At 38.0% G+C, this 27981-nt stretch overlaps 1 protein-coding gene across 5 annotated transcripts in view; it reads right to left on the bottom strand.

The window, feature by feature from the left end:
• Window positions 1-946: 946 nt before the first annotated feature.
• Window positions 947-27981, bottom strand: part of CD47 (CD47 molecule) — a 42709-nt gene continuing 15674 nt past the window's right edge. Inside the window, exons 3-11 of one of the 5 annotated variants that reach the window (XM_073306423.1) lie at window positions 23494-23583; window positions 22405-22503; window positions 13949-14041; window positions 13313-13411; window positions 10593-10685; window positions 8512-8540; window positions 6789-6813; window positions 6067-6094; window positions 947-3247 (exon numbers count right to left, since the gene is read on the bottom strand). In XM_073306423.1, the coding sequence (XP_073162524.1) occupies window positions 6069-6094; window positions 6789-6813; window positions 8512-8540; window positions 10593-10685; window positions 13313-13411; window positions 13949-14041; window positions 22405-22503; window positions 23494-23583 (554 nt within the window). In that variant the 3' untranslated portion in view covers window positions 947-3247; window positions 6067-6068. The remainder of the gene's footprint in view (window positions 3248-6066; window positions 6095-6788; window positions 6814-8511; window positions 8541-10592; window positions 10686-13312; window positions 13412-13948; window positions 14042-22404; window positions 22504-23493; window positions 23584-27981) is intronic. The other 4 variants (XM_073306433.1, XM_073306458.1, XM_073306439.1 and 1 more) reach the window with 4 other exon arrangements.

Raw genomic sequence — 27981 nt, 5'->3', positions numbered from 1 at the left:
CTTTATTCGGGGGAAGTTGGAGATATCAGTCTTAGGACTCAAATTTAATTTGGATCACCCTGGTATAGAACATAGAATTAGTCAATAGGTTCAGTTCAAAGAACTCTTTGCAACTCCAAAGCTCAGTCTCTATTATGACACTGATTCAGAACTGTACTCATGTCTGTACGCATAATCTTTTAACCAATACTCTTTTTTCTAATAAATTTTAGTTTAGTTAGTAAGAATTGGCTGTAGCATGTATTTGGGTAAGATCTGGAATATTCATTAGCCTGGGTGGTAATGTGTCTGATACTTTGGGACTGCTAGAACTTTCATATTTGACTTGACTGTCTGGGAGGGAACCTAAAGGCTGGGTTGCAGCAGCTTTGGGAATTGTCTGCCACATTCTTTGCAGTTTCCCTAATTGTATAACCTCAGTGTGCCCCCCTGCAACTCCAGTCACAGGTTGTTTTGAGAAATGTGTACCTTTGGCTCTAATCAGGATGATCGGGGAGCGGCCCAATAATGTCCAAATGATTTCACTCACCTCTCAATATTGTATGTAGCATAGTATGACTTTAATGATAGTTATGAGCACTCAGCACCAGGTACTTTCAGGTTGTGAAAGCTTTGTCAGTGCAGAGGGCAGGACAGCTTACACTGCGATTCTGCAGCAGAAGTCGTTGTAGCTACAAGATAATTAAATTGCTTACCCAGGCATGGCTTAAGACTTTAAAGGGCACGAGACTGTGGTATCAAAAGTGCTACTAACTTTTCCTGTTATGATTTCAATATAAAATAGGTTTTGTTAGGGTATACTGGAATTACTTACTTGATTCAACAGTGTTTTTCACAATTTACATAGCCGCTGTTATGGAAAAAGCAGGCCAACATTCCCTGAAATTATGTCTTTAAAGAGCAGTTACACCAGTAGTTAATTGTGGCAGGAATAAAGACTCACAGAAACAGTTTAACATAGTTTTATTTTAAGTATAATAGCACACTATTTACAAAGTTATGTTAATAACACTTGGGTAAAGACTGCAGAAATCCAAAATGCCAAATCATGAAAATCTGGTTTATATATATACACACACACACACAAATCAGTAATTTAAACAACTTTGGTTTTTACTGGCGGGAAGGCAGTATTAAGTGACTTTAACTAACCCACTTTTAACTGGTGCCCAAGAGAAACCCAAAGCAGAGCCTTTGCATACAGCAGTATGATTAACAGACAAGTACTGGGTACTGAATTTTTTGGGTAATATTTTATTAAAGGAATTTGACTTCACAACAGTGGCTGCTAAATTCCAGTTTGCTGACAATTGATTATAAAGCTATATTAAGAGTAAGGCAAAACAGAATTTCAAAGCCTGCTACTTCGTGGAGCTGCTATAAACTACTAGAGGGTATCAGTAACTAGAGGTGTGTAGATGAGGAGCCCCATGCATAAATGTAGGGAAGTTCTGGATTGCCTCTTATTACTGATTCATACTATCTCCCACACCTTACTTGGGCTATTTTGATCAGTCCTTTGGTTAAGTCTCCCCCATTAATCTATATGGATTTCAACTCTCTAGGAATACCCTTGTTGAGATACCACATTCCAAAACCATACATCTTTAAAAAATTAAAGCAATACTAATTAGGTCCTTACAAAGCAGACAGGTTTCAGAGTAACAGCTGTGTTAGTCTGTATTCGCAAAAATAAAGGAGTACTTGTGGCATCTTAGAGACTAACCCATTTATTTGAGCATAAGCTTTCGTGAGCTACAGCTCACTTCATCCTATGAAGTGAGCTGTAGCTCACGAAAGCTTATGTGAGCTACAGCTCACTTCATCCAATGAAGTGAGCTGTAGCTCACGAAAGCTTATGCTCAAATAAATGGGTTAGTCTCTAAGGAGCCACAAGTACTCCTTTTCTTTTTACAAAGCAGATACAAACTTAGGGTCCTCAACATTTACACATCTGAATATCCCATTGTCTTCTGTAAGAGGGCAGCTTGGGTTAGCTGAGGCGCTCAACCCTGCAGTCCTCACATGGGGCCTAATCATGTGAGTGTAGGCTGTAGGCTCAGACCCCTCCCCCTCCCCGAAGTTAATTCCGAGGTTCCTATATCAACCTGCATCATGGCCCTGGCTGTCTAAAGGAGAACACTGCTTTCTTACTAGTTACAGTGGGTGAACCCTCAAAGTACAGCTGTTAAAAGCGCAGGCAAGGCCTCACAGACTACACAAGCATGGAGAAATTATTCTAATTAGATTTTAATAAATTTTTATATGTAAAACTTCAATACACTCAGCACCTGCATTTACTTATTCCCTGTTTGAAAGAGCCTGAGACTGGTTTCAGTATGACAGACTGAATTTGGCTGAGGGGTAAGTAATTTTTAATCAAGACTACAAAGAGGCAAAAAGCCCAGACTAAAATATCAGTAATCAAAGCACACCACACAACTACCATATATACAAGGAGCCTATTTAGTATGGGGGGGGGGGGGGGGAAGAGGAGGGATGGGACGGGCCATGGGTAACCATTAAAAAAAGCATGAGAATCAAGGTTTTGTTTATGCAGTTTTTTTCAATGTGGTAAGTGCCTCTGTTTTCGATAATACATACATTGAAAGTGGAAAGAGGAACATTTGTACAACATCCACTTCCTTTTCATACCATTTAGGCATTAATATATTTTGCCCATGCAAACACAAAACCCCACCAATCTAAATGTAATTACAACTTATATCATATTTAACTTCATAGTAGTGACAGTGGATTTTTTTTTAATATTTGAGGGGAGAGAGGGTGAGTCAGGAGAGAACAGTGTGGCATGTTTTATACAATACCAATTTGTTTAAGTTATCACAAAGGCCTGTTCCAGTAGCACAGTGCTAGTATCATTTGGTCACGGACCTAGCCCAGTTTCCAAGCGATGACTGATGTTTTTTGAAAAGGGTACCACTACTAGTGACACTATAACGAAATTGTGTGGTCGATAAACAGTGCTTTTTTATGCTCTCACTCACCACCACACACACACTCTCCAGGAAAAAACCTCTCTCTCTTGAATGGAACTACTGCAGCTGTGACTATAAAATTACATGTAAATCATTTTAGCATTTTTTTTTCCAAACGTGCAAAACAGCTAAGTTCCTGATTTTCTTCTCTTTGACTAGCGCACCATCAAAGGCCACAGTGTATAAACAAATGTATTTCTTTTCACCATCTCTGTAGCAGATTCTATCACTCTCACCAGTTAGTTACCCTGGAAAATTACAAAACAAAACTATTATTCAAGAATGTTTTGATTAACATCACCCACATCCACCTACACTTTGTGCTGCATAACTACATTCAAACATTACAATTTTTTTTAAATGTAGACAAATTCTCTCATAAAAGCAAGAGCGGCTAGTATTGGCTTGAGCCAGGTACAGTAAAAACAACTGTTGTATAATTTCTCTGCACAGCTTTGGCACCATATCTCAGTTTTGATGTTAAAACCCTTTACTCTAGGAGGCGATTTTTAAAGGTACAAATAGCAGGTGCCTAACTGACCTATGTGTTTTTAAAAGTCTTCACACAGTATCTACAAATACAGATATGATGTGAAGAATTTTGATAAAACAAGGCCCAGGAAAACATTGAATAATTCATTTAAAATTGTCAAAGCAGAATTCACCTTCAGAAGTGAAAGGTTGTTGCACTGCCCCATTTTGCTGTCTGACTTTATTGACATTTAAAAAAATGTAGATGACACAGTACAATGATCTGCTTGTGTTAATCATTGCTGAGGGAAAAAGAGTTTTGATTTCCAAAGTAGAAGCTATAGACACTTCCTCTGAAAGAGCCTTCCCCCCCAGTCTTTATTTCAGTTATACCAAATGACTAACATATTTTATCACTCTGGATGCTGGTAAAGTTATTCATTGTATCATATGAGCACATACATTCCTTCTGGTTTAGAAAGCAGTCCTTATGTGTACTCAGATGAATCACAACAGCTTAACCATGAGTTACATAAATTCGGCAGTACACTGTACTTACTTACAAACTGGAATATTAAATTATCAATAAATTAGCATCAGCCAATAATCTACTGGCTGCCTCTAGTTCCATTTGTGCTCTCCACAAGTGGCACAAGATAAAATTGGTTGGAACACCCCCGAGCCTCTAAAAATTTAGAGTTCTCAGGGTCTGGCAGTTTCCTTGAACTGGCATTCTCAGTATCCAGGGGCAGTGAAAGTAGAGTTAGTGTCTTCTAGCACTTATGTGGATGGCATGTGAGAACAGGAAATATGACATACTAGCGGGAAGGAGAAATACAAGGAGAAAAATATGTAGTCAACATGCAAGATTAGAACACAGACCATTAAAACAATAACTGAAAAGGGTGACAAACCCACAAAGCCAAGGAAATTCTCTACTGGACGAAGTCAAACAGTGCAGAGACACTATGGAATGTCTGGTTTGCTATTACAAGTTTCTACAACAATGGGTGAGCATACATACTCAGGGTAGTATTTAATTGTGGAGCTCCTCCTCTAGTAGGGGTGTGTATTTCTTTCTTAAAGTGTTTGGTGGCTGCCTTAGCTCAAAATTTCTTTGCTAAAATGTGCACCTCATAAAACTAAACAAAAAAAAAAAAAAAAGCTATTACCTGTATTAAAGCAATTTTGTCATTCTACAAGCAAGTTCATATTGTAACACAGCTATTCTCAAACTGCTACCATGACCACACTGGGTAAAGTTGCTAGATTCACCAGTGTGTAGTCATTAAGATATCCGTGTGCAACTAATGTATTGGGAGAACTGTAGCAATACCAGTCAAAGCAGATAAAATATACAGCCACCAGACTAGCTTAGTATTTAAAGTTAAATACTGTAACTATTTCAAAGCTAGTTTTTCAAATATATACATCAGTGAACAGAAAACTAAATGCACCATTAAATATTAATGTGAAATATTTTTTTAAAAATTATAATTGGTCAAAAGGCAGACATGAATATATTTTTTTAGTTTGACAAATTTAGTTTGATTATTACAATTATTACAATTGCTAGAGATTTTAAAATGACTTTAATAATTTTTTATTTAACTTCTTGGACATCATGCTGTTTGGATAGTCCATAGTAACCTTTCTGGATCTAATATACTATTAAAAAGTGATTGTTTTCATTTTAAGCATTCTCCTGTTTTGCTGGAAACCCAAAGTAGTTTTTCATTTCTCTTTGTATATTCTTGAAAAAATATTCTGTTTTTTAAAAAGAAAAATCTTCAAAGCCTAAAAGTTGGGCCCACACTACTTGACAATGTCCCTTCAAATATAATCAGCAAAAGAGAGGAAAATCTGTGTGTGTGTCTCTGTCTGTCTGTGTCTTCTTTTTGGTGCATTATAGTCCATAAAGGAGACCGAAAGGTCTACACACATGGTTTCCTTCACAACCAGGGGAAAAAAGTAAGAACTCTGCTTGTTTTTTACATTATAAATGCTGTTCTTGGTTACCCTCTTTTTACTGGAAGACTCCATAGATGATAGGAGTGTTAGGAAGCTTATGACATCACAAAGTGGTAACAAAAAACACTTTCCCTTTCAGTTCATCAGGTAACACCTATTTAATTCACACACCTACCAACTGGTGGGGGGTCAGGGGAGCTCTTTTTTGTTCATGATTCAATACCTCTAGCCCTTTTGGTAAGAGATAAGAGAGGTTCCAGTTTGCATCTCTGATTGTTACAAAGGAAACCTACAACTGAACAAAGATGATAATACTTGACATTTCTGCTTTTTCCAAAATAAAAAATAGCAGAAATAATCCAATATTTAAACAATCCTACACACCTTTCACAGTCCTTCTTTATATCATAAAAAAAGGATACAAACACATCTGTCTTCAGGTCACCTCTAACATTCCAGTACAATGCAATATAACTTAAAGATTGCACCTTCCATGCAATCTGTATCCTATGCTGTATCATATATTAGCAGCTTCCTCGGTACAGGTGATTTTTAATTTCAAAATCCCAGAGTAAATGTTAATTAACTGATCAAAATCTACAGCGGCAGGTAACATTCGACTCACCATCATTCTAACATCACTCCTTTTGCATCTTTAAAAGTCAAGCAGAGGATTAGTAATTAACCAAGCAAATAATTAGAAATGTTACAAGATTAGCATTCTGATTAGTTTTAAAATAGGTGTTGAGACATCACTACTTCCCAGTATGCCAACTAGTGAATTTCTGAACAGCCTAAGGAAGACAGGTTTCAGGGCCACCCTTCTTCCACTGTAAAAATCCCCCACACCAGGCATTAACAGTGTTTCCTTCCCATATAGTTTTACACCACCACCATGGGTCTTCCCAAACCCAAGAGACCACAGAGAAGAGGAGTGAGATTTTGCCTTACCCCACTGTGAAAGTCCCTTATCCCACTTAAATGCACCGCATAAAGAAGACTGGCTCAACAACAGCCTTACAGAGGAGCGCCCCTTTTCCTCAGTAAGAGGTGTATTTTTGAAAAGCAGACAGGAATATTGTTCCAACTGTGAAGCTACTTTTGTTCTAAAGCAGTCAGCAATCAATGGCTAGCAGATGTAGACAGTACACAATACTCCCTTATGCCCATAGTTGCAGGCATCAAACCTCGGTGATACATCAAACTTTTAGTGGCTTAGGGAGCTGGATAATTTGAGACACCTTACGCAAAGCAACAGCACTCAGTGCTAAGCTAAATTTTGACCCATCTCTAAAAGGCTTTGTATAATCCCTTAAGTAAAAACATAAGATTTTGATTACCACCTACCATTAAGTGGTTCTTCTACAGCTTTCTGTAAAATATTTAAAAATATTTATATACATATATATGTATATATTAAAAAATCCTTCATGTCTATTTTTGGCTCCCCACAGTTAAATTACTCTAATTGACATATACAGTAAGTAGTGATTCTACAAAAATGAAAGAAGCTGAAGATTAGTAACTACGGCTACGAAAAACAAATCCATCAATAACTGCACTCTCCATGTTATCTCCAACCGCATCAGGAATCTAATTTTCCTAGTGAAATGTGTAGAGGCGGAAAGAGATACACAAGACACACTACTTGTAAGTGAAGCAGCAATGGCTTCTCTCCGCAATCTGATCACTGGTGCAGAAAGCAAACAGCACCAAGATTAAAAAGCACGAGTTAATAGCTCTACAGAAGACATCCCAAATATTTATGCATTTTATCTGGTAGGGAACTAAGCAGAGGCAGAGTAATATGGACAAACAAGAAACTTGATAGATTTTAAAAGGAAATTGATTAAGGTTGACAGTCTCAAATACACGCCCTTTTCCCCTGGGCCTCAAGAAAGTGTCAAGAGTTATTTTAGAAATATGCCCCTAATAAAAATAAATCACAGGTCTCTGAGTGCAAGGTTACCATAGCCCTTCGGTTATAAAGAATTAAAAAAAACCTTTTAATTTTAAAGGGAACTGTACATCTTTTTATAAACCCCTTTAACACACAGCAATATGTGCTGAATTTCTCTTGATGGAGGCAGGCAACCCTAAACCTGATTTTCAGACCAGAATTTCATTGGGCCTTTAGACTCCTGTGTACTTTACTGCACCCACAAAACAATCTGTCTCTCTCTCTCTTTGGAATCATCCAGTGGCCAAATGCTGGGGTACCTAGCCACAAGTCCATCCAGTAATTAGACATCCAAAATTATAGGGATTCTGATTGCAGTTGTAAAAAGGGCCAGTTTGCATTTGATTACCCTTTGGAAAACAGGGTAACCACAATTTTAGGAAGCAACTGCACTTAGTATATTTTTTTTAAAAAAGGGCAGGCTGCAAAACCAGGATTACCTTCCTTAGAAAGATTAAAAAACATACACTTATTCTGCATGACCTAAAGATAACAGCCACTCTGCTTTCAGATGGCCTCTTCAGTATTAGGGGGATTGTAAAGAAAATTATAAAGGGTATAACATTTGTGTACCTGGGAACCCAAAAAAGTGTTAGACCTTCAGTGTGAAAGAGACTGACAAAGAAAAAAAATTTGGGGGTGTGTGTGGGGGAATAATTTATTAAAGACAGACTGAAATCTTGTTTATTAAATGTTTACACATCTATTAGTGCCAACAAAGGGTGCACTGTCAACTGAAGGTATCCATTCGGCCACACAAAATATGCAGCATGGTCAGTAGAACAGCAAGCTTCCTTACACAGCCTGACCACCCAATGGCCCTTCCAACTCGAGTTGGATAGGGTAGCTCTGTTTCCATGTCCATTCAAATCCTTGGCCTGTCAGAAAAATTAGCCAGCAAGGGGACCAATTACAGAGATCTGGAAGTACATAATCAGGAACTAGACTAAGGCCACCAATTCAATTAACACAGACTACTGGACAGCTACCATATAGCAGTGACTTTTGCTTGCTACCAACCTGGTCTGAATTCAAACTAGCGGTGAAAGGCTCAGTATCTCATTACCATTCCTCATCTAATCACCCCAAATTTATTATTTTTAAGCTTACCCTTGGAGGTTGATCTTTCTTGCAGGAACCTAAAAATATTACAGAACATAAAAATGAGCACATTATTAGCTATACAAAAGAATTCAACTTTTAACTGAAGAAAAAGATAAAAGTTGGAGGAAAGCAACAACAGTCAGAAGGAATCACATCCTTGGTTATTTATCCCAAACTACTTTGTGCGATCTATAAATTCTAGGAGACTGCATCACTCTTCTGTAGAGGGGATAAATGTTCCAAGCACAAGTGCTCCATGTATTAATTCAGCTAAAGCACTTCCAGATCTATGAATGAAAAACATTACACAAGAGCATTATTATTGTTACTATGGCACTCTTGTGTTGGGTGGGTTGGGAGCTATTGTTTCAACAATGACACATTTGCTAGGCCAGCTCACCGCATAAAAATCTACCACATGAATACTGATCTTGTAATGGGATTTCACTGTAATAACATCTACTTCCTATCTCCCAAAATCATATCTAATAAGACTGTAGCAGCATAATCTCATAATATAAAAACCACAAAAGTGAAGCTAAATAGTTTAGATCATTAGCATGTTGTACCAAAACAAAACTCTGCCCTGAGGTACACACAGTGCCCATCAAAATCAATGGAAGTCGTGTTCGCGTTACTCTGTTGCCTAGTCTGGTCTCTCTCAGTTCACCCCCTCAGGTGTCAAGCTCCATGCCTTTACACCTCCTGGGATGGAATTCTCCGATTCTCCTATTATTAGGCCAGGTCCAGAGTAGTATGAACCATGATAATATGGTTTTTGATACAGGTGACCAGATCAAACCATTGTTTAATCTTAGCAGCACAGTATACTGTAAGAGTCAAAGAATTTTAACACAACAAAGGGGCTACATGTATTTCTGTTTTACCCTAATCCCCACCACCCTATGTTAATAGGCCAGGCATGTTTGCTTCTTCAGACCATCATGCAGAATGTCTGTCTCAGTCAGTCTTCTCTCAGCAAACAACTGCCTGGCAACTGCCTCCCCCTCTAGAGAATAACTTTTTACAGTTTAGTGTCCTTTTGAACCATTCTGGCTTCTAGCCTGAGCAAATTTGTAACTTTGGCTGGAGCCTTGAAGTAGTATCTTCCTAGTTCACAGCTCAGGCAATGTCACTTAATAACCTCCACCTTGCTTATGGGGAAGTGGTGTATCTAGAGTCAAACTGTGTTGCCTTCCCTCTAGTTTCCTAACAGTCTTGCTATTAAACTAAATCACCATCTGAATACAATAAACAGTTCAATAATCACATATAGCCATACAGTATCTATCCCAATAACCAAGTCACAAACAAAATAAAGAACATATTACAGATCAGCCTCACAACTTCCAGTCTGCACATATCCAGAAGCAGAATTTGTCCCATAACAACATCTGATACATAGGAATATAAAAAATTTTCTCCCAAATTAATCCCTCACACCTACCTCAATTCTCCTTCTGCATTTAAGTTTCCCTCCTGCCTGGGTCATTTTACCTCCTCACTTTTTGGTCGCCCCCTTGGGTCCACTTCCTAAAGTAGTTTGTTTTTTACACGTAATTTATTGTATATTCCAAAAGCACATCATTAGATTTTATACTTTTCTGATTACTTTATTCTGATGCCAGTACTGGATGAGGAGACCAGTTCATGGAATGAGACTGAAACACAAATCAGGCTATGTTAATAAGACCCATTCTAGAGTTATCTTGCTAGCCAGAGACCTTCCCGGAACTTTGGCTTTGAAAAAGCGTAAGTGGGCCACACTGTTCACTCCAGGAGTTCCCCTCACAAAATATCTACTAGATGTTCTACCCACTCATCATTTAAAAGGGTTTTTGGGGACAAGAGTTCACATGAGGGAGGGGAATATGTCATAGATCAGTGAAGAAAAGGAAACTGGTGTCTGGAGTTAAGAGACCTGTATTTTTTTTAAAAAAACAACAACATAACATATCAGATCACATGCTATTTTAAAATACAATTATATTCACCTCCAAAAAAAATGAATTCAGGGAACAGTTCTTCTGAATATTCAGATTAAAACACCAGAAAAAATGTAATAAAAAATACTAGGTGCTACTTACCCAAAGCAATAATATAAATTAGGACAACAACTGACATAAGAGCCATAATGGCTAACCCAGCAATCACGACAGCACCATTTTTCGGAGGGCATGCTGTTGAAAACAAATTAAACATTTATATTATTTTAAGCAGGTAAAGGAACATATAAAAAATGTATTTCAGAGTAGCAGCCATGTTAATCTGTATCCGCAAAAAGAAAAGGAGTACTTGTGGCACCTTAGAGACTAACCAATTTATTTGAGCATAAGCTTTCGTGAGCTACAGCTCACTTCATAGCCGATGAAGTGAGCTGTAGCTCACGAAAGCTTATGCTCAAATAAATTGGTTAGTCTCTAAGGTGCCACAAGTACTCCTTTTCTTTTTATAAGATGTAATTTCTCATTGAAATTTTTCTGTTCATAGCATGAGCATTCATTTTCAACTAGTAAGGGACAATAGCCTAATTTATCTGTTTTAACAATATGCAGAAAAAAAATCCTTGCAATTTTTGAAATGTCATTTAACATATAAAATTATATTAATCTGTTGCATTCTAAGAGCATTTGTAATTATTCAGTGTTTTTCTCCTTTAGAGCAGAACTTCTACTCCCTACTCCTTTACAATATTGCGCAAATTTAATAAAAAATAATTTTGGTGAGAGACATACTTAAGTACATAGTAAATGTTTTGGGCCAAATTCTGCTCTCCATTACATAAGTCTAAATCTGGAGTGGCTCCAAAATATCCCCCAGATTCTCCAAATATACATCAATAGAGCTGAGAAGAGAAGTTGGCTGTTAAAATCTAACCCAGTCCCCCACCAAAATGCCCACTCACCCTGGCCCCAATAAGAAAAGAACTTTAGTTTAACTTCAGTAGGGGCTACTCTAATCTGCTCAGAGTCAGGCATAGGCTTAGACTCAAGGCCTCTAATTTCTACTGAAATATTTAAATGTTGAATTTTTAAAAGATGTTGAACATAACATTCGGAAATATACACAAAGTCGGTCTTATGCTGTAAATGGGTACTGTGAAAGGGACACAGTTTGGGAAAATATCACTTCTGTTTGAAAATGTTGCACCTACTATAATAAAAACATCACCTAAGACTACGATAAATGAAAAAGATTAGCAAAAAAGTTATCAGGTTATTTAATTGCTGCATGACAGCATTTAGGCCATGATCCTGCAAACACTTACTTAAATGCTTAACTTCATGTATTTGTGTAAGTGTTGGAAAGATCAGGATCATAGTGTAGTCAGATTGACTCTTTCACCTCTATAGTCCGTTTTTCCTTTGCTAAAAGACCCTTTGAAAAACAGAGCAACAGAAAACCCTTATTTTTCCTCAAAGGAGTTTTTTGTTTGTGATATTTTTAAAATCAAGACAGTATTTAAAGGATGCTCTATCAGAAGCAGGATTTTTTTAAAATTAGGCAATTAAAAAAATCCAAGTTAACATAGCTTTAAGAACCTGTTTTCAAAAATTATTTATAAACAGTTTTGAGGCCAGTGCAAAGACAGTATTTTTTTCCTTTTTAAAGAAGATCAGTTATTGAAAACTCTCCATAACTTTTCTTCCCAACCCCCAAACACCATTTAAAAATAGTTACACCCTGTTCACACTGGCCAAAACAGCAGAGCTACTTGACACCATTTTCAAGATAAGTTTTTGAAACTGTTTCTTAACATGGTGCATTTAGTAGAACAGAGGCATAATTCTCTCAAGTCAAATTCACATTTATGCTTTCTAGGATAAGTCACTTCAAGACATCTACAAGAGAAAGTATTCTGTATGAACACAGTTCAGTGTTCCACCATTATTAGAGTCCTGCGTGGATACAAAATTTGTATCTGCATCTGATCCGGGAGCTGCAAAAATGGTCCGCTGATAAAAAGCAGGTATCTGCGGATTTGCAGGGCTCTAACCATTATTCGCAAACACACTGCCAAGCTTGGCCAGCCCTAAATTTGTCCTCTCTTTCTTCTGAGATTACTTTGCTCTGTGTTTTACTCTTGAAGAAAAAAAGCTTCCATTTTTTGCTGGCCCACGAGAAAATAAAAATCAAATTTTAATCAGTACTGTATCAAAACACTGCAGGCATTCTTCCAAGTTTACTATTTAATGAATTCGCATTCTTGCTGAAGCTCTTGTGATTCATTTGCCTCAACGATACTGTTAAAACATACACAGCAAAAGCAAAGGTTTGACAATACACTCTACTGATTTATTCATTTAAACATCAGAAATGGATTCTGCCTCTGTGCATGTGTTCTTTTTAAGATTGTTGAACACAATCAAAACAACATACTAATGAGGGTCAATGCTGGTTGTAGGTGACTCTTTAGGGTATGCAGTACTGCAAAATAAGTAGTAAATTAAAGCAATCCTTTTTTCAGGCAACAGCTTGCAGGATGCAGCCATGCTGGATAGTCATACAAATGAAACTATAATATGTAACATAATGCCTTAAGGTTATTTTTCCTTCACCAGATACAACAGTAGTAACACAGCAGTTCTAGAATATATTTATAGCAATTCTATTGCTAAATCATGAAGCAGAAAAGTTACTTTACAAAATATTCCAGTGTTAATGTGCAAATAAACTGGTCCCACTAGGTACAGACAAAGGTAAAAAGAACAGATACAAAAAAGTATTTTGTGCAAAAGATTCTCATTATTAAACCAAATTGCTAAAATTAAGTATATTTTCTTTTAAAAGAAGGTATATTGCTTACCTGTGATGCACAGGGCAAAGCCGATGACAGCAATCAAATAACCAAGTGATTCCAGAACTACCACAAGAATTGCAAACGGTGGTAGATTATTCTTAAAAACTGGAGGGAAAAAGCCAAATATTTTACTGTAGCTTTTGAAAGGACAACAAAAGAAAACATGTGAGGTTTGTGATCCAAACTGGACTAGGAACCAGAATCTTCTGAATACTAGTCCTGGCCAGCTTGTGTGATGACTAAAGAAATCCTGAGACAAACAGCTAGGCCTTTCCCTTAAAGGACAAGGGACACAATAAAAGCAAACAGCGTAAGTGGAAAAGTAAACAAAAAATCCCTGAAGGTTGTGATTCAATCCAATCCTATGACCCTGGATGAGGAGTCTGAGCTACCCAAAGACATTCTACCCCCAACTCCATCTCCCAAGCAGACAATTCACAGTTCTTTTCTTGATCACCTAAGCCAGGTGATCTCAGGTTATTCCCTTGTTCACAGAACATTAGGAAGACCAGGACCGCAGCACACTGTCATAGTGCCTATTTATGAATGACAAACATGTAGGTTATGAGTAAAAAAAAAAATTGTGTTTCTAATATTAGACTGAGATGCTTTTAATGAGACAGTAAATAAATGAATCCTCACCTATCTTAAGCAGAAAATACTGAAGTGGCACTAAAATCACAGCAGGGAGTACAATTAAGCCAAGTCCAGCTTGATTCTTTGGCTCAAACCCATCTGTAAACAGTTGTACAAATTAGTAAAACAGAAAATCATGGCTGACATTAAGCACATGCAAAGCAAGTAACCTCTTGGGATCCTCACACTTTTAGGGGTCTGGAAATCCCAAGCATGCTCTGCAACTCACTTCCTGACCTTTGATCTCTTCAAGCAGTAGAACAGGAGGAAGAAATCAGTTTTTGGCCTAATTCTCCCCTTCTGCAGTTTGGAGCTCTACAAATCACAAGGCTGCCCTGGAGCAAATCCAAATGGAGTAATACATTTTAAATAAACACCCAGTAATTATATAACCCATTGAACCCTGGTGAAGATTTTGTACTCTTTTCTTTCACCTGGCCATGTTCAACCTGGAGGTCTGGACTTCTGCTGGGACTGTAAATGTTTGTTCTGTACATAAGGGAGTCTTTGCCCGAACTTGTTTAAATACCAGGTTCTGGAGAAAATAACATTCCTGGATGGGATATTCCAAGCCCAAGGTATAGGAGTTTTGTTTAATATACTGTGTTGTTTACAGTGATAAGGTTTGGTTCAGTTCTTTTCTCAGTCCTGTTCATTCCTCCTTAAAGAAAGTTTTCATTGCCTATATGTTGTATATTTAATACTATCTTCTCTTCCGATTCTTCCTTCTATGATAGTGGATTATCTTGGTAGTGAGATACACTAAGGTTTCGGAGTACTCCACACTCAGATCCTATTGAACTTCACTTAGATTAAAGACATTCTTCTATTCTGGTAAAGTTTGTGGCCCGGCCCAGTCAAGTACTGGACCAGACCAGTTATGGGTTAGTCTCATAAGAGGAGGAGAGAGAATCTCTTCTAAGCCAGCTCCATATATATTACCACATATGGGGCCAGATCCTCAGCTTCATCAATTTACAACAGCTCAGGATCTGATCCATTGTGTTGGATACTGATATTAATATGTTTTGATATTGCTTTGTACAGATTTGCATGTTGAACAGAGGTCTTCAGAAGGATACCTTGTGAATTTGATTGCAAATATGGACAAAGATTAAACTACTTTTTGAGCCCCAGTTTATCAAAACTGAACTCCAGATATGAAATTTAAGCAAGCACCTCTTATGAGCTCAGAATTACCCATTAGGAAATCAAAATAGAAAGAGTACACATTTGAAATGGCATCATTACCAAGAATCAATAACTCCAAACTAAGTGTTGCTTTTATGTTTACTAGATTTGTTACTTAAAAAAAAAATCCAGTAAATAATAATACATTAACACTATACAATCTATACCACGTCAACGCATTTTAACAGATTTTTACATGTTTTTGGACTCAATCCTGCAGCTGCTCCTCATTCAGAAGTCCCACTGACATCAATTGGAATTCTTGGTGAGCGTGGAACAGGAATTAAAAAGCCCTTTAATTAAATCTTTTAATCTGCATATGAAATTGATTCTCTTTCTTTTTGCAGTTTAAAAATAAAAAGATTATTTTAAACAGAGGCAAGCCTCTACAGTATGTTTAAAGAATTAGAAATACTCTTATCCAATACTCCATAGTTTCTTAATGTGTAACTTTAATAACTTCCATAATGTGTAAGTTTAATCTAACTTTAACAAGTAGTCTTATGTGACAATTACCCTTGACTTTAATGAATAACTTTATTCACATGCATCAGTGTTTGCAAAACCCAGGCTTCAGTCAGCACTTTGTAGCTGTGGAAGTTATACAAGCATTTTTTTCCTCCAGGATCTACATGGTCGCACTCAAATTTGGCATTCTCCTCTCATGAGACATATGGAGGTTGCTTTTACATTAATGGGAAAGACACACTAGAATTTACACAACTAAAGTCAATAGGAGGGCTATCATTGACTTTAATGGGAGTTCTGATTGGCTCAGTTCTTAAATTATGAATATTTTGACTGCACCCTCCAAGGAAACTTACTCTGCAGCTGATGGAATAACACTGCTCTACCCTGATCAGCCCTTGCTTCTGGATAGCACTGGGCACGTCAAGTAAATTGCCTTGCTCTGTCTCCCTGCATATGTGCACAGACAGCGATACAAAAACAGAAATCCATTAATTTCTCAACTGCCTTTCTCTCTAAACAAATTGAATACTGCAGTGCAAACACATATGGGTTACACAAGCAGAAGTCTTGGATTGTTGTTAGTTCTTTTATTTTTTGGGGGAATTCTGTAACAAGGGAAAAAGAGCAGAGCGTGCAACCAGAAAGGACGACACTGTGGGAAGAAGAGAGAACATTCTTCAGAGTGCAGCCTCTACTGCTGATTTCAACACCTGGTAACTGGAGCAAAAACTGCCATGCACGCAGGTCGTAAAAAATGCACTACTTGGGAATATTTTCACGAAATTCCTGTACCTCTGGATTAAAAAAAAAATGAACACATGCCAAATGCAAACAATACAACAAAAAGATGTAAGGCCTGGTTGCCAGAATGAAACATTATGAAAAATAATCCTCAGAAAGCAAAGACTTTGAAGATGATGATGTAAACATGTCTGAACCATCAGGATCAAATGGTTAATAAACTTATTTTTCCACCATTCTATGGACTGCCTATGATATCTTACTATGCTAGTGAACGATAACTTAAATTACTGTCATAAATTTGTGTTTTGGGTGGATTACTTATGAATTTCAAAATGTTTTTGTTTAAAATATAATTGATGTTAGTTGTGGGAGTATTTATCAATTAAATTTTTATGGTTACCGCTGCACTTTTGAAATATTTTTTTATTGCTCAAAATAATCAAATATACTAGGCGACGATTTTCTGTTTAAAAGTAGTTTTATCAGGCATTTATTAATTTTAACATTTAATTTTTTTTTCAAGCTGTTTGGTATTTTTGAGATAAGCATTTAAATAGATATAGATAATCCTTATAACTTATTTTTACTATACAACTGCGTTTAGAATAAATTGTATTCATTTAAACAGTGGTACAAACAGCAGCAGTAGGAGAAATCTTTTATTTACAATCTTCTATTTTTTAAGCAGGGCCCTGAATCACAGGGAGTGAGAGTGGCTTTTTTTTTTTACCATTTTATTTCAGGATCCAACTTATATACAAGGGGTTAAAGAACATCCATCATCTGAATGTCTACAACTTCACAGCCATCTGCTGGTAGCACCAGCAGTGCTGCAACTAAACATACATCAGACTATAAATTACCTATATTAAAAAAACCCCAAAAAAACGCCTTCTCTTCATCATCCAGTAAACATCATGGATGAGTCTGTAATCAGGACCAGCTAGTTCCATCAAGACTTCATCGATGAAAAGACTGCTCAGTACATTTTTGCAACAAATTCTCCCTTTTGTCTTGTTAAGAATAACCATTTCAATGACATGGTTCGATGATTACGATGAGGTTCCACTCAGCAGAGCAGACATTACTGAAAGGTTGCTGGATACAGTGTATGAGAAGGAAACTGAACAGCGTGCAAAAACATTGACAAGAAATTATTTAATCTGGGTCTTGATAGAGAAAGCAATGTGTACACTGATCCAATAATATGTGCTTGTGCGGCAACAAAAGATGGGGATGTCTACCTTATAGAAACAACTGGTACCGCCGAGTACTTAAAAGTAGCAGCAGCAAAAGCTATAACAAACTGATCAAAAATTCAAGTGTCAAGTGCATAGCTTTTCATAGACAATGCTGCAAATGTAGCACAAATGAGAAGAAATCTAGAAGAAGATAATGAAAGGAACATGAAACTTATAATGTATGGGTGCATTGCTCAGTTGATGCATCTTCTATCTAGCCACAGACTTAAGGACAATTCCAGCATAAAGGAAAATGTTGCTGAAAATTGCAAAATACTTCCATAACAAGCACGCCGCTTCAGCTTCACTGAAGAGAGAAAGAGAGCTAAACTAATTCTGCCCCAAGACGTACAACAGAATTCACTGGTTGACTTTTTTGAGCTATTTATCAAGAATTGGCCTATTCTGATGACAATTTATGAAGAAAATCATGACAAAATAGATGGAACTATCACAGTCAAAGAAAAATGTAGAAGATATGCTAGTTCTGTAGCCTTGGACAAACTGCAGAAAGATAGCTGCTGTATTGCTAATGCTGTTGAAATCTGGAAAGTCAAGAGACATGGTAGAAAGAAATACTCAGCAACAAAGTTAAATTTCATGCAGCAAAGAAACAGATGGATCAAGCACTTACTCCACCTCATTTTCTTACCAATATTCTCAATTAAAAAATGAGGAGGGAGTGTTCTAAAAGTTTGAAGGACAGTCGCAGTAACTTAGCCCTGGTCTACACTACAAGTTTAGGTCGAATTTAGCAGCGTTCAATCCAACTAACCCTGCACCCGTCCACATGACGAAGCCATTTTTGTCCACTTAAAGGGCTCTTAAAATCGATTTCTGTACTCCTCCCTGAAAAGGGGATTAGCACTAAAATCGACATCGCCGGGTCGAATTTGGGGTAGTGTGGATGCAATTGGACAGTATTGGCCTCTGGGAGCTATCCCAGAGTGCTCCATTGTGACCGCTCTGGACAGCACTTTGAACTCAGATGCACTTGCGATCCTGCGCAAGCCAGGTCGCTGTGTCACATGCACTCTGTGCTGTGTCAGCCTTGGGCGGGGGCATGACTGCTTTGTGAGCAGGAAGGCCATAGATATAGACATTGCATTAGGTAGCTTCTATAGCTAGAGAAAACATTCCTGTGCATTCGGCAAAGTCTGTGGCAAAAAAAAAAACAGAAGCCCCGGGACACATCAAACTATTAATAATACACAACCACACGTTACATAAAGTGTAACAGGGACCACGCGAGGGATACATTCAAGTTGGGTTTCTGTAGTGTAGTGGTTATCATGTTCACCTAACACATGAAAGGTCCCCGGTTTGAAACTGGGCAGAAACAGGTCACTGTTCCTTTTTCTGACTCCCCTCCTGCATTTTTAGCCTTAGAACAGACCGTGCTGTGAAATTTTACTTTGAATTATATCAATTATGAGTTAAATAATATGGAAGCTCTAATTTATAGTCCCGGGTTCCTTTCCCTTTCAGCTGCTCTGATAAATTAACATTTTTGTTGGGGGCGGGGGAAAATTTTCATGAAGCCTTTTATAGGGACTAAATGATATCTAGGACTCTGAAATAATCTTAATGTGGCCCACAGAGTGCAATCCTTCATTCTGGATTTGTCATTCCACAAATTGAACTGCTCCTTATTACTGTCCAGGCTTCACGAGTCTGGGGCAGGCTGTGGTAGGTGTGACCGCGCCATGCTGCTGGCTGGGAGCGCAGCCTGAGGCAGAAGCCTCCAGCTCGCATGATATTCCAGGCTGGACTGAATCTTCATGAGACGAAACTTAAAGAAGAGAATGACCTGGAGTCACTCCCATTAGGTGCTCTAAGAGGAGGATAGCCATGTCTGTCCAGGCACCCCTGATTGACCTCACAGAGGTCTGCCAGGACCACCCAGGAGATGTACAATGGCTATCAGTCCTACTGCACCGTCTGCCACGAAGGCAAGGAGCTGCTGTTGTGTAGCAATGCAGTACAGCTTTTGCCAGCAGCATCCAGGAGACGTACGGCGATGGTGAGCTGAGTGAGCTCCATGCTTGCCTTGGTATAGCAAGCATGGCAGCTGGCTGAGTGGGAGTCGGCAGCCGGGACCCCAGCTGGCAGGAGTTGGCGGACGGAGCCCCAGACCGGCAGCGGGCTGAGCAGCTCAGCCCGCTGCCGGTCTGGGGCTCCGTCCGTCGGCCCCACTCAGCCCCCTGCCTGCTTGGGGTTCCGATCATCCAGGATGGCAGTGGGCTGAGCGGGGCCGGGACCCCGGAAAAAAGGCGCAAAATGATTGTCTGCCCTTGCTTTCATGGAAGGAGGGGGGCCTGACGACATGCACCCAAAACCACCCGCAACAAAGATTTTGTCCCATCAGGCATTGGGAGCTTAACCCAGAATTCCAATGGGCAGTGGAGACTGCGGGAACTGTGGGATAGCTACCCACAGTGCACCGCTCTGTAAGTCAATGCTAGCCACAGTACTGAGGATGCACTCCGCCAACTTAATGTGCTTAGTGTGGACATACGCAATTGACTGTATAAAATCGACTTCTATAAAATCGACTTCTATAAAATCGACCTAATTTCGTAGTGTAGACATATAAGGAAACTACTGTCTCATTTTCATGAGACTTAGCCAAGTAGGAACTTAAGCTTCACTCACTTGGGCATATTTGAACATTTTTCCAGGCTGACCTGAAATAATCAGTTTAATTCACCAATTACAGTTAATCTCTTTGTTCCTTTAATAATTCATTTAGTTGTAAGTGTGAAACATATTTTGATAAAAGATGTTTATGTATCCAAAACATTTAAGGTTGCTTTGTTAAATAAAAGTAATTTTATATGCTGTTTTTTGTTTAATTAAATTCCAGTTACCATCCTAATGCAGCTTGTCACAAATCATGAACAAAAAGTTAATTTAACTAGTAAATAAGCAATATATCATTCACCATTTTCTAACATACTCAAAATGTACAATTAATAAAGAATCTGAAAATAGTAAGCTATATAACTGCTTAAATCAATGTATATTGGTATAGCATACCCTAGGCAGCAAAAAGAAGAACCAAATCTAGTGTAAATGCTCTATTTAGTTGTAAATCAACATGTTTAATGGTTATATGACCTAATGGGAATGCACCTTTCTTTAGAGAATAACTGAAGTACAAATGGAAAAACTGATTAAAATCAATTCTTTAAATTGAGACTTTCCATTTGGTGATTAAATTGTCTTGATTTAAATCAATCCACCCTGAATCAAAGAGTAATTATCAATGTTTCACTGTGAAACTGGGGGTATATATCTAGTGGGTCCTCACAGGGGTCTGTCCTGGGTCCAGTACTATTTTATATTTTCATTAATGACATGGGTAGTGGAGTAGAGAGTATGCTTTTAAAATTTGTGGAGGATACCAAGCTAGGAGGGGTTGCTAGTACTTTGGAGGACAGTATCAGAATTCAAAATGACCTTGATGAATTGGAGAATTGGTCTGAAATCAACAAGATGAAATTCAATAAAAACAAGTGCAAAGTACTACATTTAGGAAGAACTAAAAAATGGGCAATAACTGGCTAGGCAGTAGTACTGCTGAAAAGGAATTGGGGGGGTTATTGTGGATCACAAATTAAACATGAGCTAACAATGTGATGCAGTTGCAAAAAGGATAATATCATTCTGGGCTGTATTAACAGGAGTATTGTATGTACAATACGGGAGGGGCAACTGCCCAGCTCTATTCTTCACTGGTGATGCCTTAGCTGAAGTATTGTATCCAGTTCTGGGGTGGCACACTTTAACAAAGATATGGACGAACTGAAGAGAGTCCAGAGGAGGGCAACAAAATTTATAAAAGATTTAGAAAGCCTGACCTATGAGAAGAGGTTAAAAGAACTGGGCAATTTCTGTCTTGAGAAAAGATGACTGAAGGGGGGCCCAATACCAGCCTTCAAATATGTTAAGGGCTATTATAAAGAGGACAGTGATCAATTGTTCTCCATGTCCACTGAAGGTAGGACAAGAACTAATCACTTTAATCTGCAGCAAGGGAGATGTGGATTGGACATTAGGAAAAGCTTTCTAACTATAAGGATAGTTAAGAACTGGATTAGGACTTCCAAGGGAGGCTTTGGAATCCCCATCATTGGAGGTTTTTAAGAACAGGTCAGGGATATCACCTGTCACTATCACTATCACCTGTCAGGAACAGTCTAGGTTTACTTGGTCTTGCCTCAACGCATCAGACTAGACTAGATGACCTAAATTTCTATGGTTCTATAAGACACTTGAAAGATAAGCAGACTGGTTTTTTTACTGAGAAAATTTAAACATAAACTTTGAAATAGAAGGTAAAGAGGCTCCTTTGTGGTATACAACTTTAATTTATGATCCTCTATTTCAAGTAATTTTGGCTGTACTGGCAAAGGAAAATAGGTAAAACATTGTTGAGCAAGTGATCTCTCTTTCAGTTCACCGACTCCATATGAAATTCCTAGGGGAATGTCTCTAGTGAGTTCCACCTTTTCACAGCTATTGTTATGGCTCCTTTACCAATCAACCTACAGAAACCTTGAAACATTGATTCTATCAAGAAATTTCAACTCCTCCTACCTTCCCATCACAAATTACCCATCTTCCCTTTAACCATTTTTACTGATGGTGCACAGAAATTCAGCATTATACCAACTAAAACACAGAAGAGTGAACTTCTGGCCTGATTTTCAGAGGTGCTGACAACACGCATTTCTCAATGAAATCAACCTTCCGTATGCTTATCACTTCCGGCCACTGATATGTTAGACGACAAATAATTATTACACTTACCTAGAACTAAAAGGATAAAACCAACAACAGCAACAACTGAGATGATGATTCCTGCAATAATTAAGCCAATGTTCTCCTGAAATGTAGTTCCCTTTGATACTAAAGGAAAATGAAAGTAAGAGAGATAATTTGTTTAGTAATGAAGCATCATTTACAAGAATACACATCTTTTAAATTATGACCATGGTCAGAAAAAGGATCCCTTCAAGAATGGCATCTTGACGTTGTACATCTTTCCAGTTGTCTCTACAGTACTGACAGCAATAAAACTTGAGATCAGTATCCTAGATAAATTCCTAATTACAAATTAATTTACATCCTGCCTACCACAGGGCACAAGTCAACTTCCATAGATTTCACTGCAAGCTGGATCAGTTCCATAAAACCCTTTTGCCATTTCAATTAGATATGGTTAGTCTTCATTTTTTTTTTTTTTTCAGTGCGTTATGAACTGTTTGTTCAGGTGATTAGGATGCTAGCCAAGGACATGGAAAACCTGCATTCGATTCTCTGTTCAGCCACAGACTTCCCGTGTGACCTAGGACATCTGACAGATTCATAAATTCCAAGGCCAGAAGGGACCACTGTGATCATCTACAGTCTGACCTCTTGTATAAAACAGGTCTTAGAACTTCCCCAACATAATTCCTAGAGCAGATCTTTCAGAAAAACATTCAATCTTGATTTAAAAATTGGCAGTGATGGAAAGTCCATCATGACCATTGGTAAATTGTTCCTTTGATTAATTACTCTCACTGTTTAAAATGTACACCTTATTTCAACTCTCCATTTGTCTAGCTTCAACTTCCAACCATTGGATTGTGTTATACCTTTCCCCACTAGACTGAATAGCCCATTATTAAATATTTATTCCGCATAGGAGGTACTTCTAGACTATAATCAAGTCACCCTTTAACCTTCTTCTTCTAAAAGGTCTACACAAACTGGCTTCTACTTTCCATCTGATTTTTTAAAACACTAGATTCCATTTTCTGTTGCTCCATTTTACCCTGATGCTTCATTTATGAAAATGATATTCGCACTAACATTTAGCATTTGTAAAGAACTGAAACAAAATTTAATACTTACCAGTAACGCCTAACTGAATCCAATAAAACAAAATAGCGCAGACCAGGAAGAGTATGATGAAAATAGATTCTACTTGTGGGAACCATGGCTCTGAATTGACACACAAAAAGAGGGAAAGGGAACAGTGGGGGACATAAAATTTGAAGTTATTGGGTTTACATTATAAGTGCTCATTTTAGCCTAGTCTGTAGGCTGCTTAACACTCTCTCTGCTACCAATTTTAAAACCTATAACTACAACCTTTGATCTTCTGATGTAATTGGGTAAAATATGACAGGCTGTTCCCTACTCATTCAAGATTCCAATTACTGTTGTTGTACCAATAAAATAAAAACCAGCAGGATCTTATTAAAGGGAAAAAGGCAAAATACCACATTTATTGTGAATACAGAAAGAATCATAGTAAGCAGTTAGTTATAGCTATAACATTCCATTCAATCTCATATTTATTCTCACATTCATTCATACAAACACACACACACACACATACACACCCACACACACAGGTTCTGCAAGGTTGTTATCATAGTTACCAGCCTTAGAGTTGCTCATGCCAAGCCACTGGCCAGGTGGCCTGGACATGAGGAGGGAGCAGGGCCTTGTCAGATGCTCATCTGATGCTCCTGGAAGTTGGTTTGCAGAATCAGACCCCAAAGTTCTCACTTTTTAGAGTCTATTTTTATAGGAATTTCTTCCTATGGCAGTCTATGGGAATTGCTTCATCATGCTGTTGCTGAATCAATCAGCAGATAGCACATTCCTGACGGCTCCAAGATGTTATCTTGTTCTTTGGTTCTCCCATTCTTGAGGCTGTTGGGTGGATTCCAGTCTGCCCTCCGGGGGGGTCCTCTGGTTATTTCCACTTGACGCCTTCTTCAGCCGATGGACACTGGATTCTTAGGCTGGCACCTCCCTGATCATTCAGTTATCATCTACACCAAGCATCCATCCACATACATCCTCTATCTCTATTTTAATCACAATGGTTAATACAACAAAAGGGCGGGGAGTCTCTGGGTGCTGTTTCTGTTGTTAGAGTATTGCTTTGAGTCTCTCTCTCTGTGAATTGCTTTGAGAACAGACTCTGTCTTGGAATGTACTAACACAATTAGCAGCTTGCAAGTTTCACACATAGAGGGAGAGAAAGTACCAAAAACCAAGAGACCTCTTAATTAGTAATACCCTGGAATTTAAACTCTGGGGAATCAAACTCATTTGTGATTTTAATACAGAACTTCTTTAATGTGATCCAACATAATCCCCCTTTTGACACTAAGATTTATAATCGTCAGTGTCACTTTCTATGTAGCCTATTCAAGAGAAAGTACTGTGAGGCAATTTGAGTTTGTGATTCCAATTCATGCCACATACATGATCCTAGTGATGCATCTTTACTACAAGGTTCTGGGGCAACAGGCAAGGTGAGGCACACCCACTTTTGAGGAGTCCATTCGGTACAACCTCTAGTGTCCAATAGCTTCCCTCCCTCCCCAGCCCACTGGCTCAAGGTCCAGGGTAGCCAAAAGGATCCCATGTGTAATATGGGGAGTGGGTTAACCTTCAATACCTTTGCCTCCAGGGACTGTTGGTGTGCAATTTTGACAACAATTTCTCCCATTAACAAGTCTGGTTTACAATGCTGGAAACATATTGCATCCATTCATATTGATAAGTGTCAACCAATGATCTCTTTCTTTTTTAACAAATGCATCAAACCCTTAATATTTCCCAATATGACCCAGAACATTTTGTGTTCCAAAGTAGCTAGTGCAAGTATCTGCATTTCAGTGCATCCCATAGTTATGGCTGTGTAGTTTCCTATTTCTAATATTTTTTTTTTCTTATGGATAAGCCATGTGGTAGTATTAAGCCATTACTAAGGATTCCATTGGCCTTTTAGGTTACCCAGACCAATTTGGACCAAGTCTACATTGGCATGTACTTGTTTTTGTATCAGGCTGTCCTGTAGCTGGGACAGAAAGCTTAATTTATTTTTAAGTTCCTGCAGGTCTTCAGTATTTTTTTTTTAAACACACAACAGTGCGAGCAACAACACAAAACACAAGACAAAACATAGAACACAGAACACAATTTCTATTGTGACAGTAGATTCATGGTATTGGGTTGCTTTTCAGCTGGCAGCTTTTCCTGATTTTCTGAAAGACAAAAAGAACATGTTTCTACCCCTTTTGGGGTGGCAGATTATTGCTTAAAATATTTCTTTTACAAATACCCTTGCTGATTGCAGGCAAAACAGAAAAATTGCCCCCATATTTTCCTGTTTTTGTTCTATAGGCAGGCCAGGTTTCAAAGGCTTTTATCTTTTAAGGGTTATGGGGAAATTATCCCACTGTTTAGTCATTAAATCCCTGAGTTTTCCTTCTTATACAGCAGACCAAGTTTATAATGTTTTTCCTGCTGTGTTAAGCTTTAAGTTTTATTTACAGGTAATAACTGAGAAGCATCATTACCATACGACCTTAAAGGATTTTTCCAAAAATCATACACACTATACGTTGTTACAGGGATACTTATTATCATTAAATGTATTAAAATTATCTTGTTATCCCATGCCTTTTATTTAGACAATTTGTTTGCTGACCAGGTATGTCCTTTATCTGCAGCTCCTTTGTGCTGCTAGTTCTTTCCTTCCTTTATCATTTAGGTAATTTGCATTTTCACAGAAACTTCCTGCTTTTGGATTTAAAGCCATCAGCAGCTCAGAGACTCTATCTTAAAAGGGACACAATCAACTTTCACCAGAGTTTTGATTACTTTTAACTTCTGCTTCCAAAACACACCGCAATCTGAAAAAGAAAACCCAACCTATTGTGGCTCCCTTTGGAGCCCTAATAGCATTTTAATTAAGTAGCATGGTATGTTTGCATTTCTTTTGCCCCTTCTACAATATACCCTGCACATGTTCTGGGGCAAATGCACATTCCTTCCATAGTTTAACTTCTATAACATTATCCAGATCCATTTTTACATAAGGTGTCACTATTTCTTTTTTTGCTTACAGAGTTTTCATGTACCTTTATCAAAGTGACAGTCTGATTACTCAGAGCCATTTTAAGACTCAGTGTTTCTAACATTGCTCCTTTTTGTTTTGTGCACCTCACCCCTGCTGTTGCTTCAGAGAGGCACTGTCTTTTTTAATTTTTTTTTTTTACTACAACTCTCATCTGCTATTTTGTTACAAAAACAAACAAACAAAAAACAAACAAAAAGAATCCAAAATTTTTTTTATATTCTCCTGATTTTGACTGCCCTGCTGCAGCCACAACTTAAAAACATTTTAAATTTTGTAAAGCATTGAGTTACCTTTTAAGGGTTAAATGCCAAATCCCAAAGCCAAACAACACTAATTACCTGTGTCTAGCAAAAAGGTCTGTCAGTTTTGCAACTTTGAATTAAAGAGTCAAATGGATTTTTAGTGGCATTATTTAAAACAAAAACAAAACTAACTGGTCCTTAGAACTTTACATATTTACACACACACAGACAGATACATACACATTTTCTTTTCCTTAACATCCCTTCCACACTGCTCTGTTTTTTACATCTTACATTCCCTTTATACATTTGAGGCAGTTAAGTTCCAATAGAACCCTCTTATGTTCTTTTAGCAAATTTGACTAAATTGTCCAGTCAAATGATTTTAATCAGTTTATTTTTGCCTGGCTAATTTACAGACATTCCTTTGGAAAAGGGCCCATTTTTCTTTCAGAATGGCTGCAAAGAAACCAAGAATGCTCTAACACTTTTCCTTTTTAACATTTTCGGTTAAAAGTTGTTTGGGTGAAATACAAAGTTTAACTGCTTAATTCCCTCCAGCCTCTGCAGAGTTAACTTTTTTTCTTTTTTTTTTACTCTCTTTTCTCTTTGTAATTATGCCTGGGGGTGCCGTACATAGGGCCTTCTCCCCCTTTACATAGGGCCTTCTCCCCCTTTACCTGCGTCCCTCCAGCCTCTGCAGAGTTAACTTTTTCACTCTTTTTGTATTCCTGGAGTGCCTCTTTCACTATTTTCAGCTGGCTTTGGATATTTGTAGCCAGCACCTTCCAATTGTCTGCTCCCTTTTCCATTTGTGCCTTTTCCTCTTTACATGAAGACAAGCGGAGGGAAGAATCCTTACATGCCTCCCACAACAACCAAATTGCTGCTGCATCTCTTTTGGCAGCACTAGAAGGTTTGTATATGAGGATATACTGAGCCAATCTATCCTCTAGGTCCGAAATAGTGCAGACATCAGCTAGGCCTTGTTTAGTCCAAGGACTGTGCCCAAATTTTTGAAGGATTTGTTTAAAAGGTGTAATTTCTTTAACAAAAGGTGAGATTGGAGTTCCTTCTGACTCCATTCCTCCCTCTAGTACTGGCTTACCCTGTTTTCTTTTAAACATCTTAACATGGATATTTCAATCTCTTTGTCACTGCTGGTATTACTTAGCAAGTGACACAGCCTAGATTCTGAAATCATAGCTTAAT

This window comes from Lepidochelys kempii, chromosome 1 (assembly GCF_965140265.1).
Source record: "Lepidochelys kempii isolate rLepKem1 chromosome 1, rLepKem1.hap2, whole genome shotgun sequence".
NCBI lineage: Eukaryota > Metazoa > Chordata > Testudines > Cheloniidae > Lepidochelys > Lepidochelys kempii.
Note: the sequence above shows the minus strand (reverse complement) of the source record. Positions and strands in the feature narration are given on the sequence as shown.